The following is a 17,030-nucleotide window of genomic DNA, read 5'->3' as shown; positions in this document are numbered from 1 at the left end:
AACTAGCTAGCTTGCGTAGCGACTTCGAATAGACAAATTCTTTCCTGTTTCCTCTAGTATTTTCTTCTACTAATAATCCAATATTATATTTTTGTATGCTTTTATTGCCATTGTGTTTTTCTTTTCCATTCCTATTTCTTTCCTCTGTTATAAATTGCTGCATTCGCAGATAAGCCCTACGCATGCTAAACGGTGGCTGCTGTTTCCTTGTCCGGTTAGGTTGCCGCTCCAAGTCCAACGCATTTAGATTTTAGGCCGGAAAATGGACCTCTCTCAAAGTCAAACCGTGTAGTCCACTTTTTTCCTTACGAAACTACCCCAATCTGCTCACGTTCCGCTAGCTGTTCCTCGACCGACGGACCACCCCACCCCCTCTTCTTCCTTCCCCATTCATCCATCCGTCACCTTCCTCCTCGCTTCTTCTCCAATCTCCCCCCACATTTCCATTTCCCACACCTCCACAATAACTCCCCACGCCTAACTAAATTAATCCGCCAAACTCCGAGTGAGCCACGCCACCACACGCAGAGCCCCAGCACAGAGAGAGGGAGGAAGCCAGGCGCCCAAGAAAACGCCGCGGCAGCCACCACCACCACCAACCCCTCCCTTTTCCTCCTCCTCGCCCGCCTCTCCTACAAGAAGCCCCCACCCGACCGCCGATAGCTACCTAGCTCCCACCCCGCTGCTCCCCCCTCCTCGACTCCACCTCCACCACCTTCCCCGTTCCGTTCCGTCCGCCGGAGATCCAGGAGCCTAGGGGAGCCCCAGGACCCGGGCGGCGATGGGGAGAAGGGGCGCGATGCTCGCGGTGGTGGCGGCGGTTCTTGCGGCGGCGGCGGCCGGCGCCGCGGCGGAATCCAGGGAGGCGGCGGCCAAGGGGATGTACCACGCGCTCTTCAACTTCGGGGACTCGCTGGCGGACGCCGGCAACCTTATCCAGAACGGCACGCCGGAATTCCTCGCCACCGCGCGCCTGCCCTACGGCCAGACCTACTTCGGCAAGGCCACCGGCCGCTGCTCCGACGGCCGCCTCGTCATCGACCACCTCGGTACGGCCTGCTTCTCGGGTTGCCTCGGGTTCGGGGGTTCCTCCCAGATTTGGTTTGGCTGACGGGTTTCCTTGGGCTTTGCTTACCTGCAGCGCAAGAGTTCGGCCTGCCGCTGCTGCCGCCGTCCAAGGCCAAGAACGCCAGCTTCGCGCACGGCGCCAACTTCGCCATCACCGGCGCCACCGCGCTCGACACTCCTTACTTCGTCGCCAAGGGCTCGGCGACGTCATCTGGAACTCCGGCGCGCTCATGACCCAAATCGAGTGGTTCCGCGAGCTCAAGCCTTTCTTCTGCAACTCCACCCAGGGTAAGGAAGTCTAAAAATCTCACCTTTTGTAGCTTAGCTGTACCGCCTGTGATGCGTGATGTGAGGAATTAAGAAATTTCCTGTGAATCTCGGTTTGATTGATGCTTCCCTTTGTGCAGAATGCAAGAAGTTTTTTGCCAAGGCACTGTTCGTGGTCGGTGAGTTCGGCGGCAACGACTACAATGCACCCCTCTTTGCAGGGAAGGGCATCACGGAGGCCTACAAGTTCATGCCAGATGTCATCCAGGGCATCTCCGACGGTATTGAGGTAGAGCTCGCTTCCATTTGCTGTGTATTGTTCAATGTTGATTGTGAGGGAAAGTGGTTCCGACTGCAATTGTTTGTGTGTGGTGCAGGCACTAATTGCCGAGGGGGCGGTGGATCTGATTGTGCCTGGTGTCATGCCCACCGGCTGCTTCCCGGTGTACTTGAACATGCTTGATGAGCCAAAAGATGGATATGGTGAACGCAGCGGGTGCGTCCGCCGGTTCAACACATTCTCCTGGGTGCACAATGCACATCTCAAGGCCATGCTTGAGAAGCTCCGGGCTAAGCACCCCAATGTGAGAATCATATATGGTGATTACTACACACCAGTTATCCAGTTCATGCTTCGGCCTGAGAAGTTTGGTGAGTTCTTAAATTCTTGATCTCGTTTATGCTTACTTTTTGCTTAGATGCTTAGGTGTTGAGTTAACTATTTCCTACTGCTCACCTTGGAAGACACAACATATTATACTTAGATGGTTTGGATCTCGATATAGATGCCTGTAACCTTCTCTAGTAGCAGATTGCACAATATACAAATGATGTTTTGAATGGTCAGTACAACCTGGGTTCAAAATCAGTCAGACCAGCTTAATAGTCAGAGTATCTTGAAAGCAAAGGTGCTCACACCTTGCTCATTAGAAACCTGTATCTAGTCTGTAAAGGGGCTATAAGCTACCAATACTATTAGTACACTTTTTGTTTGAGCTTTTGAGTGCTTCCCATTAATAGTTGTCAGCGGAGGCCTTTTCAATGAAAATGAGATTCCATCAGAATGGGTCATTTGGGGCTTGCAGGAGGATGTTTTGCCTATGGGTTACACTATATGTACCAGGACCCAACATTTTCCTTAAGACAGTCTAACTATGGATGAGAACTTACACTGTAGTGGCTCTCTTATTTGGTTAAAATTCATGGTCATGGCAACCTTGTTCCTTTTCGCATGATCGTTTTACCACTGATACTTTTACAATGTTGTTTTATGAGCTGCACTAGCTACTACGAGAAGCATGCATATTCTATGAATGGAAGCCACAGCCTTTTGGTATTAAAATCTCATTGGAAATTTTTACTTATCATGTTGTTAAGATAGACATTTGATAACGTCAAAAGTATCTATGCACTGCTGCAATTAAATAAAATGGTGAACACCTAGTGTGCTTACTTTTGCTGCTCCGCTTTCTAAGCATAGCTGAACTACAAATTTAACAAGTCCTTGTTGCGGCAAGTACAAACATCTAGAAATTGCTCAGTTAGCTGAGCCATCGTTTTGGGTGATCACTTTTGTTTGTAGCTGTTGCTTTCTTTCCTTGCTGACAACGAACCTCCATTTTGCTTTACCCTTGTAGTTTTTTAATTAAAAAAATAAAATAACAGGAAAAAGGAGGATAGCAACCATCAGGATCTAGAACGATGCCATGTCTGTGTCATCTCTAGATCACCTGTACCTGATTTATTGAACTTCCATTTCATTGTTGCCCTATAGGGGACTACTTTAGTTAGCATGAATGTGCTGACAGAGACAGTTTTCCTGTCTCAACTACTAGAGAAAAAGGAGGCAGATGTTATTGTCGATTAAAACAGAAGACACCTTTGCTTCAAGCATTAATCCTTTGATTTCAATGCACATCTACGCAGGGACCTAATGACTTTTTTTCGTACAGGTTTTGCCAAGCAACTGCCTAGGGCGTGTTGTGGGGCTCCATCGACTCCTGAGAGAGCTGCTTACAACTTCAATGTCACGGCCAAATGTGGTGAGCCTGGTGCGACCGCTTGTGCTGATCCGACAACCCACTGGAGCTGGGATGGCATTCACTTGACAGAGGCAGCCTACCGCCATATCGCCAAAGGCTGGCTATATGGCCCTTTCGCAGACCAACCAATCATCCAGTCATCGTGAGCACGTCACTCCTGTTGTAGAGTGTATCAAAGTAGCGCACTGAAGAAATGGAGCGGGGAAAGTAGTTCTTCCATACAGTTCCAATGTTTGCATACATGTACATCTCCATTTGATTGAATTCATTGCGGTGGGGGTACAAAGGTGGGATAGGGGGGCTGTCAAAGGCCTCATTTCTTGATTTGTCAGAGGGTATAAATATGAAAAATGTAACGCACACATGATCATGTATATTGTGTCCCGGAAATGTGATACAGACTGTCTGCTTGAGCAGCTTCTGATTCTCTGATTAAAGATGTGCCGGTTTTGCGATTCTTATACTGCACATTTTGTCTGAACATGGTGTGCATCGTTGTTCGGAGATGGATGGGGCTGTGTGTGAAATCATACTAACACAGGCATGTAAGTTCCATTTCTAGCTGTAAACAATTAGAATAGTGCCAACAACTGTCTTTGTAGTGAACATGGCACCGAGAAGAATCTGCGATAAAAAAAAGGCAACGGTCTGAATGGAAGGATTTGAGAATAGTGCATGCAGGTGGGAGTTGAGACTTAAGGGGGCGTTTTCTTCCCGTGTCTTATTTTTAGCACGTGTCACATCGAATGTTTAGATACTAATTAGGAGTAGTAAACGTAGACTATTTACAAAACCAATTACATAAGTGGAATCTAAACGGCGAGACGAATCTATTAAGCCTAATTGAGCCTAATTAATCTATCATTAGCAAATATTTACTGTAGCAACACATTGTCAAATCATGGACTAATTAGGTTTAATAGATTCATCTCGCCGTTTAGATTCGTCTTATGTAATGGGTTTTATAAATAGTTTACGTTTAATACTCCTAATTAGTATCTAAACATTCGATGTGATGGGTGCTAAAAATAAGTCAGTGGAAGAAAACGGGGCCTAAGAGTTGAAACCAATGAACTGGAGCTGATCTGTTGCAAGAGTTGTTTATCCCATTGGCATGTGGGTTAGCAGACCACGAGCCCTATTTTTGCTTTTTCAAGTGATCCTATACGTAGCTACTCGCTTTGATGTGCGAGTTGTAAAGAACTCTCTTGGGTATTAAGGAAGCAAGCATGGCGGCCACTTTGCAGTGCGTTTGTACTTTTCAATCAACGAAATTCGTTCAAATTTAGTTCAAAAAATCGTTCAAATTGTAGTGTGAGTGTGTGACTTTTATGTGGACTAGGACAATACTGTGAAACTGAGAGGGCAATGAGGAAGCAAGTAGAGCCAGTTTCCCTGCATTTGTACTTGCTCAAACAAAACAAAATTAATCCTTCCAGATCTGTGATAAAAATTGCAACAGAGAAGAGACAAAGGAACTAGTAGCCCAGATTCCAGAAGGGATGCTGCACAACTTGATGCTTCACAACATTCAACATGCCTTGATTCAAATTCTATTTTTTTTTTAAAAAAAAGAGCATCTTTTAACGTGGTTGGGCTCTGTGAATCTGTTCAACAGTTTACAAACGATCAGTCCAACAGAGCAAAACGTGTAATGTTTATCCAGCCGCAACTTGCAGGAGCAACATGGTTGGGCTCTGCACCCTGGACCGGCAATGTGTAGTATATTGCCATATTGGCACTGTAGAGATCTGTGTGCAAGTTGCTCCAACCAGATGATCCTAAAAAAAAAAATCTGCTGCAACCAGATGTAAAATTTTGACTTGGATCAAGCCATCAAGGCACCGGCGTGCTACGTACAGTACGTACAGGTCATGAGTCAACTTACAAGCTTCAGTTTTCTTGTGTTGAGAAAGAAAAAACAAGATCAGGATAAGAATAGCTGTCACGGTGCTGAGCAGCTGGGTGGCACGGGGTGGCCAGTGAGGAGGGTTGAAGCGAAGAAACTCGCTCTAATGCATGGGCTAGCTTGACGGCATAGAGCGGTCATGAGAGCCGTCTCCGGAGGCCGATAAAAAGAGGAAGCATGTGCTTGTTAATTTAAAATTTTAAGTCGAACTGGTCGATACATGCAACTCCGTTAATTACTACTCGGGCAGTATGACAGATGAACGACTAGAGGTAAGAGGAATGAGAGTTCTTAATAAAATATTGATAAAGATTTAAGGATATAAAATTCAGGTGAGGCTAGCTAGTAGGCCGATGTCTCTTCTCCTCTTTTTATTAATATATGTGTGACAAAGCTCTCGATATCTTTGTTTAAAAAGAATAAATCAATACTAAGATTATACTCCACACAAACCATTTTCGTTTTCCTAACGAACATCCATTTTTATAGTCCCGTGGTATAAATGCTTAGGTTCGCCAATCTTATAATATGTACTCCCTTCATTATAAAATGTAGGTTATTTTGCTATTTTAAATACATAGATTTTGCTATGTATTTAGACATAACCTATATCTATATGCATAGCAATAACTATATATGTATTTAAAAAACCAAAACGATTTACAATTTGAAACAGATGGTTTATCAATCAATTGAGCCTGATGTTATTCTTTACTAATGGACAGCTACATATCAGTAATACTTGGAGCATCAATACTTTATAGGGCTCGAACTCAAAGATTACATTGAGTTAATATAGTGAAAAATCGGAAGTAATAATGAAGGAAGATTCATTATAAATTGTAACTTGTGTGCCATCCGAGTTCAATTGATCTAACAAAGTCAAATCTCTGAGTTAGCATGGCGTCATGGGCTTGAGTGTTTGATGGGCAGCCACGCTAATCGAAGCCCCTACTTGGTTGTTTACTTACCTTTGCTGCCACAGCATTTCGCAGTTGTATTTGACGCCACATCTGTGACGCGTGGCTACTGAAGGCCAGCAACCAAGCATGTGCTATGTGCTTGCCGTTTTCATATACAGTACTCCCTCCATTCCAAATTATAAGTCATTCTAACTTTCTTGGAGAGTCAAACCATTTTATATTTAATGAAGAAACTAATGGTACATATTTGATATCATGAATTTTAGCACTTTATTATATAAATTTGGTCAAACTTGAGATGCTTTGACTCTCCAAGAAGGTTGGAATGACTTATAATTTAAAACGGAGGGAGTACAACTCAGCCTCTTGTTGTGTTTTACGTAGTGCGTATATAATGCGTGCTATAAGGGTGAGCACACATGGATAGTTTACAAAACTTGTTACACGATCGAGAAACATCGCGAGCAAGTAGAGACGATGGAGCAGTAGCCCACATTCCGGCAACAACACTCCACAACTTCCAAAACGGGAAGAAAGCGCTACACCACTTGGCAATTTTTTCCGGCTGCAACTTGCGTACGTACTCTGCCGCTTTCAGTCAAATTCAAAACGCCTGCTTCGGGCCGGCGCACGCGCGCGCGCGCAGGCACACCTCCGAAGCAGTGCTTTTTTTTTTTTGGCTTGGATCGATGCATCTTTTTTCTTTAAGGTTGCTCAACTTACCTGGCTCAGTTTTTACTTCCGGCTTCCATTGGGTTCAGTGAAGTTCAAGTGTTCAACCACGGGTCTGTAAACGGGCTGGGCCGGGCAGTTTGTGTTGTGGATCGTGAGAACACGGGCCACGACGGGGAGAAGAACGAAGAAGAGACCAAAGCAGTGGCGGGATTAGAATTTTGTGCAGTAGTGACTAGTGAGTGAGATTTGTAACAGATACTCATTTCTTGCAACGATAATACTATTATTACGTCGAGTTCTTGACAATTCAACGTCACATGTAGGAGTTCCTTTTGTCAATGCAAGACGTGTCTTGACTCTGAAAAAAATAATGAAATTCAAATCATAAGTTTGGACCGACAGTTAATCAGATTATATGCATGTCTATCTAAAAATTGGACCAACAAGTTTTTACTCATAGTAATTCTGAGACAGACTTGTGTTTTTTAGTAAGTGATAATATACTTCAATAAAAGAAATTAATGGTCAAAACTTAATTTGAAAAATTCTTCTCCTATCAAAATATGGGTAAATATTCAATGCAAACCTACCCTCCATGGAAACCCAGTTGCAGACCGTCAGTTCTAAAATGTGCGATCCGGATGAGCCTCCCGAGACCTGCAGCAAAATTTGCATCTAACCCCCCCGCCACCACATGGAACATTTCGCATTTAACACCCAAGCCGTTCTAGTGTGAAAAGGGACATTTCTAACTCGATGCAATAAATACCACCCGCAGTTGCAACTGAAGTTGTATCCAAATAATTGTTCAAGTTGCAACCGGTCTATACACCGAGTTGCAAATACTGCATGCCACCTACTACTCCTCATCGCGTTAAATTGGGACATTCCTAACTCAGTGCAATAAATTCCACACTCGTAGTTGTAACTAGAGTCGTATCCAGCCAATGGTTCAAGTTGCAATCGGTCTACACTCCAAGTTGCAAATACTGTAGGACATATATTACCCGCCTCGCATTAAATTGGGACATTCCTAGCTCAGTTCAATAAATACCACCCCCACAGTTTGTAACTGGAGTTGCATCCAACCAATCGTTTGAGTTGCAATCCGTCTACACTTCAAGTTGCAAATATTGTATGCCACCTACTACGAACTGGGAGGAGTGGAGCAGAAGGCAAAGGAGGTGTGGAGGAGAAGACAAAGGAGGGATTTTTGTGCAAATGTAATATCAAACAGGGTGTCACTACTAAATGTCACATATGGATCGCGGGGGGTTGATTGTAAAAGTATATTGTGTTTTTAGGATCTTATCTGGATTGCATGTTTCGCATCTAATGGATGAAATTCAGCTTTCGATTGCACTAAAGGGTGGATTTGTGAATATTTACCCTCAAAACATACTTATTACATGGGTAGACTGAGGGAGATCGCATTTGTAGTTTGATTGGAGATTTGGAGGCAACATCATCGCTTTTCAGGCTTCATTACGGGGCACAGGAAAATTGCCGAGTGCCGGGGGCACTTGGCGAAACATTTGCCGAGTGTAACACTCGGCAAACGGCACACGGCAAATTTTAAGTCGGCAAAGTTAACTTTGCCGAGTGTTTTATGTCGGGCACTCGGTGAAGTTTTCGCCGAGTGCCCAAAAAACACTCGGCAAACATATTTTTTGAAAACAAATAAAAAAAACCAAAAACGCCGGCCGCCACCACTGCCGGCCACCACCACCGGCCTCCACCGCCGCCGCCTCGCCACAGCCGCCGCCCACCACGCCACCTCGCCACGGCCACCGCCCATCGGCCTCCACCACCGCCGCCACGGCCGCCGCCCACCACACCGCCTCGCCACGGCCGCCGCCCACCACGCCGCCACATCCGCCGGGTAGAAGGGGAGGGGCGGGCCGCGCGTCGCCGGGGAGAAGGGGAGGGGGCGCCCGGCCACCCACCGCCACCCACCGAGGAGAAGGGGAGGGGGTCACCCGCCGCCACCTGCTACCACGCCACCTGTCGCCAAGTTGAAGGGGAGGGGGCGACCGGTCGCCGCCGGATCCGGCCGCGAGGGGAGGGGATCCGGCCGGGAGGGAAGGAGCCGCCGCCGGATCCGGCTGAGGGGAGGAGCCGCCACCGCATCCGACCTGGAGGGGAGAGGCGCCGGAGAGAAGGGGAGGGGGCGGCTGCCGGGGGAGGGAGGGCCGCCTCCCATCCTCACCCGGATCTGGCCCGTCCGGCGGGGGAGGGAGGGCCGCCCTCCCATCCTCGCCCGGATCTGGCCTCCGCCGGGGGAGAAGGGGAGAAGGGAGGCGGCATCCGGCGGGAGGGAGGCGGCATCCGACGGGGGGAGGGGGAAGGGGCGGCGTGAGGGGAGGAGGAGGGGGGGGTGTAACGACCCTGGTCAAATCATTCGAGTTAATCTTAATCCGAGTCCAAAATTCCTCTGTCTCAGCTTTTCCCGAGCAGGAGTGCTCCACTCCAGTTCCCGGTCCCGACCCCTGAAGACCCCAACCCACCCCGTCGGTTCCTTTGAAGTCTCAACAACAGTGTCCCTTTCAATCTTAAGAAGAGGAGAAACCGAGACTGACGGGTGGACCCGCAATCTTTTCCCCGGATCTCCCGAGGCAGACGCACTCGAGCGGCCTGCACCGCTTCAGAGCTCCCCCGCCGCGTGGCTCAACTTCTCCGCCGCCCGCCGCTTCGCCCAGTCGCCGGCCGCGACAGGATGGATTCCCGCGCCCTCCTCCCCAATCGCAGCGGAAGCCCCTCTGCAACCCTTTCTGCAGCGCCTCATCTCGCTCGCGCCCTCGCCGGCCGCGCCTTGGTGCTCCGTCGCCGCTGTGGCAGAGCTTTACCGCCTGCTGCGTCAAACCGCCTCGCGGCTCGCGCCCATCATCATCTCACCGGATCCCCGGCTGCAAGGCCCGATGCCTTCCGGCCTTTCCGCCGCCTCTCCACAATCGCGCCGCCCACGCGCTACGCGACGATTCCTCCATCGCCAACCCCGACTCCGGCCGCGACAGTTCCTTGTCCGCCTTGCCAGAACTGTGCTCGGCAAACCGCTGTTTCGCGCTCGCCCGCGCAGCCGCAGCCCGCCTGTCTTTTCACCTATTGCAACCTCGCTTGTAGTGCCGTTCTCCCGGTCACACCAATCAAATTCGCCGCTCGAAGACGCCCGCCTCCGCCAAAATCTCAGCCCCGGCAAAACCGCGCCTGCGCCGCCTTGTCTCCCGTGCCCAATAGCCGAGGACGCTATCTCCGAAGTCCTGTTCCACCGTCCATCGCCGCTCAATCGCCACCATGGCAGCGCACTCCATCCTTTTCTTCCGGTCTTCGTGCTACTCCAACTCTCTCTCTTCCGCGCAGCTATAAAAGGGAATGCCAGAGTCCTACTGGAGTTCCCTTCGCCATCGTTGCCTCGCCGCCTTGTTCCTCTATTTCGTGCTCGAGCGCCGCCACCTAAGTTCTTGAGGAACTCTCATCTCCGCTCAACACCCGCCCCTCGCAATCCACCCAGCCACCTGCTCCTCCGCGCTGTGCTAGAGCTTCCTTGTTGCTCGCAAGGAGCTCCGCCGCCGCCGGAGCACCGCCGGACATCGCCGCCACCCAAGCCTTAGTGCTTAAGATCTTCCGCCCAAGTCTACTCCTTCCCGACCCCAAAGCTCCACCTATAAACCGAAGGTAAGCTGCCGACCCCTCACCGGTTCGCCCGACCCTATCTGTTCGCCCGACCCCTTTTCCGTCTCGCCCGACCCTGTCTGTTAGCCGACCCTTATCTGCCTCGCCCGAGGACTCGGCTGTATCTTTTTCCTTGACCCGAAGGTATCTGTGTAAGATTTCGGGGACTTCTCTACATTAAGTCTGAGGACCCCCAGCACAGCTATTCCTCTAGTAAGGGTCCGATCATAAGTTTCTTCCAATCCGACCCTTTTATCTTGCTCTCCACCAACTAAAGTAAACTTCCCCACCTTTTCTGTAGCCTCGCTGCAAGTGTTGTTGAAATAACCGTCTAAACACTAACTCCTGCATTGCATTCGTGTAGAGTTGCACCTCGCTGATGGTGTCTACGAGCTACACCCAGTTCCAGAAGACGGAGCTGTAGCCGAGCTACCAGTTCCAGAAGCCGAAGTCGCCCCAGCTGAAGACCAGTTCCCCTCCCCTCCGCTTGAAGGCAAGCCCCGGAGCATGAACCCCAAAGTTTCCCAAACTTGCGCATGCCTTCTTTCTCATGTTTGTGCATTTACGTATAGGAGTTGTTTGCAACCTTAGATGCATGACATAGTTCTTTTGATCTGAACACTAGTTGTTGGGTCGAGTAGTTGCACTGCTTAAATAGGTATCGGTAAAAGTCGAGTGATTCCCTGTCACTCGCGAGTTATAGGAGTTGGTTGTTTCTCCTTCTGTTACAACTATAAGGACGATGGACGGGGCAGGGTTTGGGTTAACTCTTTTGGTGGTCGGTTGATCGCCCCGTCTGTCTATGGAATCTGTTAAGGCCTGACAGTGGTGGTGTTCGTGATCAAGTGTTTGAAAGTACTAATCTCATACCTAGTATGGGATGGGGAAGCCTAGTACCTGATTGAACTAGGGCGTGGCTTATACCCCTGCTGTCCCTGGAACGAGGTTCCCATGGTGCATCATGTGGGTGCAAGTGCGGTCACAGTACGGTAGAGGCTGGGACTGTGGAGCATTGCATGCCAAGGGAAGTTTGGACCTGACACGTGCTTGGGAATTGATGGGGATGGCCGACACAGGAAGCGATCCTTGTGGTGCGCGGATGTCGTGAGATTAGGTTCGCCATGCATTGTTAAGAAACTCGAATCGATTCGTCTGCCTCTCACAGTTTGAGACTGCTTGATCGCTATGCTACACTGAGTAATGAAAGAGTCTGATGATGACATGGTCTTGTTGATGAGCTTATATACATAAAGTTGGATCTATGTTTGCTTAGAGTAAGATGCCAACATAGACTGGTTAATGAACTTAGAATTTGAGCTAAAACTTGAAAGCAAGGACCTAACATAGTCGCTTTTGGCAAACAAACCCCTCAGCCAAAGAGCCTTGCATGTCTAGACGTGGTGGAGTAGTTTTACCACCGGTTGGTTAAGTCTTGTTGAGCTTAGCAGCTCAGCCTTGTTTGTGGCTCTCTTTTCAGGTGAAGTCGCAGCTCCTGAGTTTGCTCCTGTTGGCACTTGGCCGCCCTAGCTCCCTCTGGGTTGGACGGTCGAGGAAAGGGATCACTGATGTCCTGATCGGCCTCATCAGGGACATCCGACCCCGGCGCTAGCTTCCGCTATTTTACCTTTCCGCTGCTCTTGAATCCTGTAAAACTCTGACTTTCGTTTTGATGTTGAACTAAATTGTCAAACTTGTTTAACTCAGTGGATCTGTTGTATTCTCTGGAACCACTCACCTTCGTGTGAGTTTTGCTAAACTCGGTCCTGTTAAGTGGTTAAATCGGATGAAATCCGACGGCACTTCGAGTTAACTTGACTAAGGCATGAGTGTCGTGTGTCAGGCGACTTAACCGTGCTTTAATCAAGGTAATCCGAGGTGGTTCCGCCACAGGGGGGGCGGGGGTGCCTTGAGGGGGGCGGCGTGAGGGGAGGCGGGCCCGGTACGTGGAAAAAAAAAGTCGCCGAGTGTCCTATGTGGACACTCGGTAAAGGATTACCTAGGACACTCGGCAAAGTTTTTTTTAAAAAAATTAAAAAATATCCAATAGTTTCAAAAAAATACCAAATTTTCACGTGAAATATATATGTTCTCTATTGACTATACAAAAAGTTTTGTAGTTAAACCAAACTCGACATCACTTCAACTCTAAATCTTATCGAATCTTTCTCAAAGTTACTATTCTTCTTCTAAGATGCTTCGGTTTGTAATCATCGTACATGATGAAATGTGCAAAACCTTCTCAATTTTTTTCCACAGCCTCCACGTATTATATCATCACATCATGACAAATCTCATGATTTTCAGACTTTGCTTGTTTTTTTTACAATTTAAAAATACTACTGCCACACGTTCATGGTCGTGTTTCCTGAACAAGATGTTCGAAATTTCTTTTCATTTCATGGATCAGGTCTCAAATTGGGCCAAATAACATGAATATCATTTTTATACTCATTTTGTTCCATAATTTGAATCACTTGCAGTTCAAATTTGACTTATACCAAAAATTTTCTTGAAATGCAATTAATTAAATAAATATAGCAAATAAATCTAAAAATATACCAAATTTTAACATGGAGTACCACATGTTATATGTGGGGAGTAGAAAAAATTTTAAGGTGAAAAGAGGAAAAAAATATTTTTGCCGAGTGTTTTTTTTGACACTCGGCCAACCCCCCTCTTCACCGAATGTAAGCTTAGACACTCCGCAGCCCCGGGTTTGCCGAGTGTTTTTTTCGAACACTCGGCAAAGCCCCTATTTGTCGAGTGTTTTTAACTTGGCACTTGACAAAGAGATTGTTTGCCGAGTGTTCGAAAAAAATACTCGGCAAAGAAAAAACGCTCGGCAATTCTTAGCTTTCCCCTAGTGCTTCCACTCACTGGACCCGAGAGGTCCGGAACAAAGGTTTGACGTCTTAGACTGATGACCTGAGAATTCATGGTACGTAACGAATAAGCTGGATAGCGATTGCAATTTGCAAGGCCTGAGGTGCCTCTGATTGCTACTGTACCAGATCACAAGGCCACGTCATACCATAAACTCAAAAGAATCGTCGCCACACAAGTCTTTGGCATAGTGGTCGTCATCGTCAAGGGTCATCTGACTCCGGCCACACTGGATGAGCCGGTTGAGGACCTCGTTCATCGGCGGCCTCGACGACGGGTCCTCGCCGGTGCAGACGACCCCGAGCTCGAACACGGCCACCATGTCGTCCAGGTAGGCCGGGTCCCGGATCTCGCCGTCGATCAGGTCCACGCATGGGTTGCTGTTCCCGCACCTCTTCGACGCCCATTTTGCCAGGCAGCTGCCGGACTCCGTGCCGCCGTCCTGTGGCCCCCGCCCGGTGGCGAGCTCCAGCAGCACCACGCCGAAGCTGTACACGTCCACCTTCTCGCTTACCTTCGCCCTGCTCACGTACTCTGCACCCAAACACAAAGTCCAGGCGTGTTATAAGCTCATGGTTGTGTGTTCACAACATGGAAAACTTCTCATCAACGTTCTGGTCGTGTGGAACTAAAGATGCTACGACCTGGAGCAATGTAACCGAATGTCCCGCAGACGCTCGACGTCGGCTCCGACTCGCCGGCCCTGGCAAGGATCCTGGCGAGCCCGAAATCGGCGATCTTGGCTCTAAACTCGCGATCCAGCAAGATGTTGCTGCACTTGACGTCACGGTGGATGACCGGCCTCGTGAAGCCATGGTAGCTGAGGCCCCTGGCGACGTCCATGGCGATGCTCAGCCTGGTGGGCCAGCCCAGCGGCGGCCCAATCTTGCGGCGGCGCCGGTGCAGCCACCTGTCCAGGCTCCCGTTCTCCATGTACTCGTAAATGAGCAGCTTCGTGTCGTCGCCGGAGATGCAGCAGAGGAGGTTGATGATGTTGCCATGACGGAGACCACCTAGTGATGCCACCTCCGCTTCGAACTCCTTGTCGATATCACCGTCCGGCTTGCCAGCGTTCCCAATCTTCTTCACGGCCACTGTTGAGTGGCCACCGGCCGCATCAGCGCTTTTCCCTGCTGCCTTCTGGCTGCCGAGATGGATGCGGTAGACTTTTCCTGACCCACCTCTGCCGATCAAGTTCTCTTCCCTGATGTTGCTGAGTATGTCGTGGTCGGTGAAATCCAGAGCATGAAATGGTGTCATCTTCCACGATGTAACATCCTTACGGTCTTTCTTGCGCCTGTAGATGCTCCACCCAACACAAACTGCAATGAAGCTGAAGAGAGCTGCAACTGACAAGATGATCTTTCTCCAAGAATTACGGGAGCACGGGGGCAGGGGTAGGCCAGAGTTTGATTCCGCACACAAGCTAGGGTTGTCCAGGAAGACGTTGTTGTACTTTGGGCTCTGTAGTGCGGTTGGCACCTCTCCGGTGAGCTGATTAGACGAGAGATTCAGGAAGGAGAAATGGTTGTTGTTGAAGTCCTCCGGGATGCTACCACTGAGTTTGTTGTTGTAGAGATCGAGGACGATGAGCACCGGGAGCAATCCGATTCCTGCCGGGATCTCTCCAGTTATCTGGTTGCTGCTGAGGTTGAGGGAATTAAGCCTCTCAAGGGCTCCGATGGATGTTGGTATGGATCCACTAATCTGGTTCCCGGCAAGGTTCAAAACAGTAAGGTTGGCAAGCATTGTCATGTCCGCAGGTAGCCCACCGGAGAACAAATTCTTCTCTGCTTCGAACGAACGCAGGCCGGTTGCAGATTCTGGTATGTTGCCAAAGAATCTGTTGTTCCCCATTTCAATCCGTGTGATTTTAGGGGACAGGGCACTAGGTAGAAAGCCCGTCAAGTTATTGTTCTGTATCATAACGCTGGTCAGCTTGGGCAACGCCGACCATATCTTCTCCGGGAACTCACCGACGAAGTTGTTGTTCTGCAGCATGATATTGTCCAGTGTGTCGCACGCCCCCAGGATCGCCGGGAACACGCCGGAGAAGTTGTTGTTGAACGCCACGATGTTGTAGAGCTTCTTGTTGAAGCACAGGGTTTCCCCGAGCACGCCGGTGAGGTAGTTGTTGCTCACTTCAAGGTTGCCGAGTGGCGAGTGCTTTCCGAGCTCTGGCGGGAGGGTGCCCAAGAGCATGTTGTTGAATAGCCGGATGTCTACGAGGTTGGGGAGCAGCCCGATGTTCGACGGAATCCACCCGGTGAAGTAGTTGTTGTATAAGCAGAGCAGTGTCAAGTTCTTCATGTTACCGATGGTCTCCGGTATCACTCCGGAGAGGCTGTTCCCCGATAGGTCAAGCTGTTGCATGTTGACAGCAGTGAACTCTGGCCCAATTGCACCCATGAAGCTGTTGGCGTAAAGGTACACGAACTCCAGCTTCTGAAGCTTCCAAACAAACGCCGGAATTGCGCCCTCAAGATTATTCTCATACAAAGCCAACACAGTAAGCTCAGTGAGCGCTGAGAGAGCGTAGGGTATAACACCAGTCAGGTTCATCCCTGACATCCACAGCATCTTTAGATTCTTCAGCTTGCTGAAATCATGAGGGATACGCCCTGGTGAAAATGGGTTGCTTGCTAGCGTCAGCGTCTCGAGCTCGGTGAGGCTGCCGATGGCCGAGCCCGGATAGGTCCCGTTGAAGCTATTAGTGTCGAGAATCAACGACTTGAGCTTTGGGAACCCGGCAATTGCCGACGGCACACTACCGCTGAAACCATTGGTTGACAGGTTGAGGTGCTCCATCTGCATCGACAGTTTGCCGTTGATGTCAGTTGGGAGGACGCCGGAGAAGAGATTGTTGGACAGGTCGAGGTAGTGAAGTGCCGAGCAACCGTAGAGCGCTGCCGCCGGGAACTCGCCGGCAAGGTTGTTGTAGGAGAGGTCTAGATACGCTAGTTTTTTGAGGCTGCAAATGGAGGCAGGGATTGGATTGGATATGTTGAAATTTTGGAAGGAGAGGGCGGTCACTTGGCCGTTGTCGTTGCAAGTAACCCCAGCCCATTCGCAGTGAGTGAAAGGACTAGAGGCAGTGGTGTTGCTACTGGTGTTCTTCCATGAGCTGAGTGCAGTAGGGTTGCCCCAATCCCTCTTGATGATCAAGAGAGGTCGGAGCTCGGCGTCGGTGGGCCGCACCGAATCAGAACTGGAAGTGAGGAAGAGGGGAGTGAGGAGTAGCGTGAGAAGCAGAAGGTTGAGCTTGGCCATTGTGAACTGGAGAAGCTTGTAGCAGTGTTTCATTTGGACTTAAGACTTAGATGCTCATAGACGAATGTAGTGACGAGCAGTACACCATGGACCTGGGTGGTAGCTGTTATCTTGTCTTACCGTGTTAGCTCCGGCTGGACAAATGAGGCAACCCTTTCAAACGGGTCATTGGTCAAGAATTTTACTGTGCATTTTTTCTGTAGTTAAGTAGTTGACAAGGACAAGCGAAGGAGAATCTACATGTTACATCAAGAACAAATTTCTACGAAATAACTAAGGATACTCGCCCTCGCATTATTGTTCTTGCTGGATGCTAAATATCAA

At 49.1% G+C, this 17,030-nt stretch overlaps 1 protein-coding gene and 1 pseudogene across 2 annotated transcripts; one reads left to right on the top strand and one right to left on the bottom strand.

Moving 5' to 3' along the window:
• The first annotated feature begins 426 nt into the window (after positions 1-426).
• On the top strand, positions 427-3,838 carry LOC101776922 (annotated as a pseudogene). Its single transcript, XR_214420.4, has 5 exons — positions 427-1,049; positions 1,142-1,356; positions 1,476-1,624; positions 1,713-1,986; positions 3,288-3,838. The product of XR_214420.4 is annotated as a GDSL esterase/lipase At5g45910-like (transcript).
• A 9,660-nt stretch (positions 3,839-13,498) lies between these two features.
• Positions 13,499-16,726, bottom strand: LOC101755460 (receptor-like protein kinase 5). The gene is made up of 2 exons (XM_004954525.2): positions 14,081-16,726; positions 13,499-13,970 (listed from the first exon to the last, which is right to left on the bottom strand). The coding sequence occupies exons 1-2, from the start codon at positions 16,704-16,706 to the stop codon at positions 13,579-13,581; spliced, it is 3,018 nt and encodes a 1,005-aa protein (XP_004954582.1). The 5' UTR covers positions 16,707-16,726; the 3' UTR covers positions 13,499-13,578.
• Between the last annotated feature and the right edge of the window lie 304 nt (positions 16,727-17,030).

The sequence above is a fragment of the Setaria italica genome, chromosome I (assembly GCF_000263155.2).
Source record: "Setaria italica strain Yugu1 chromosome I, Setaria_italica_v2.0, whole genome shotgun sequence".
NCBI classification, from domain to species: Eukaryota; Viridiplantae; Streptophyta; class Magnoliopsida; order Poales; family Poaceae; genus Setaria; species Setaria italica.
Note: the sequence above shows the minus strand (reverse complement) of the source record. Positions and strands in the feature narration are given on the sequence as shown.

Excerpts from the sequence above, each read along its gene's own strand:
- LOC101755460 (XM_004954525.2), bottom strand. The coding sequence starts at position 16,706 with ATGGCCAAGCTCAACCTTCTGCTTCTCACGCTACTCCTCACTCCCCTC. Across the intron at positions 13,971-14,080 it reads ATTCGGTTACATTGCTCCAG|AGTACGTGAGCAGGGCGAAG; the intron begins GTCGTAGCATCT and ends GTTTGGGTGCAG.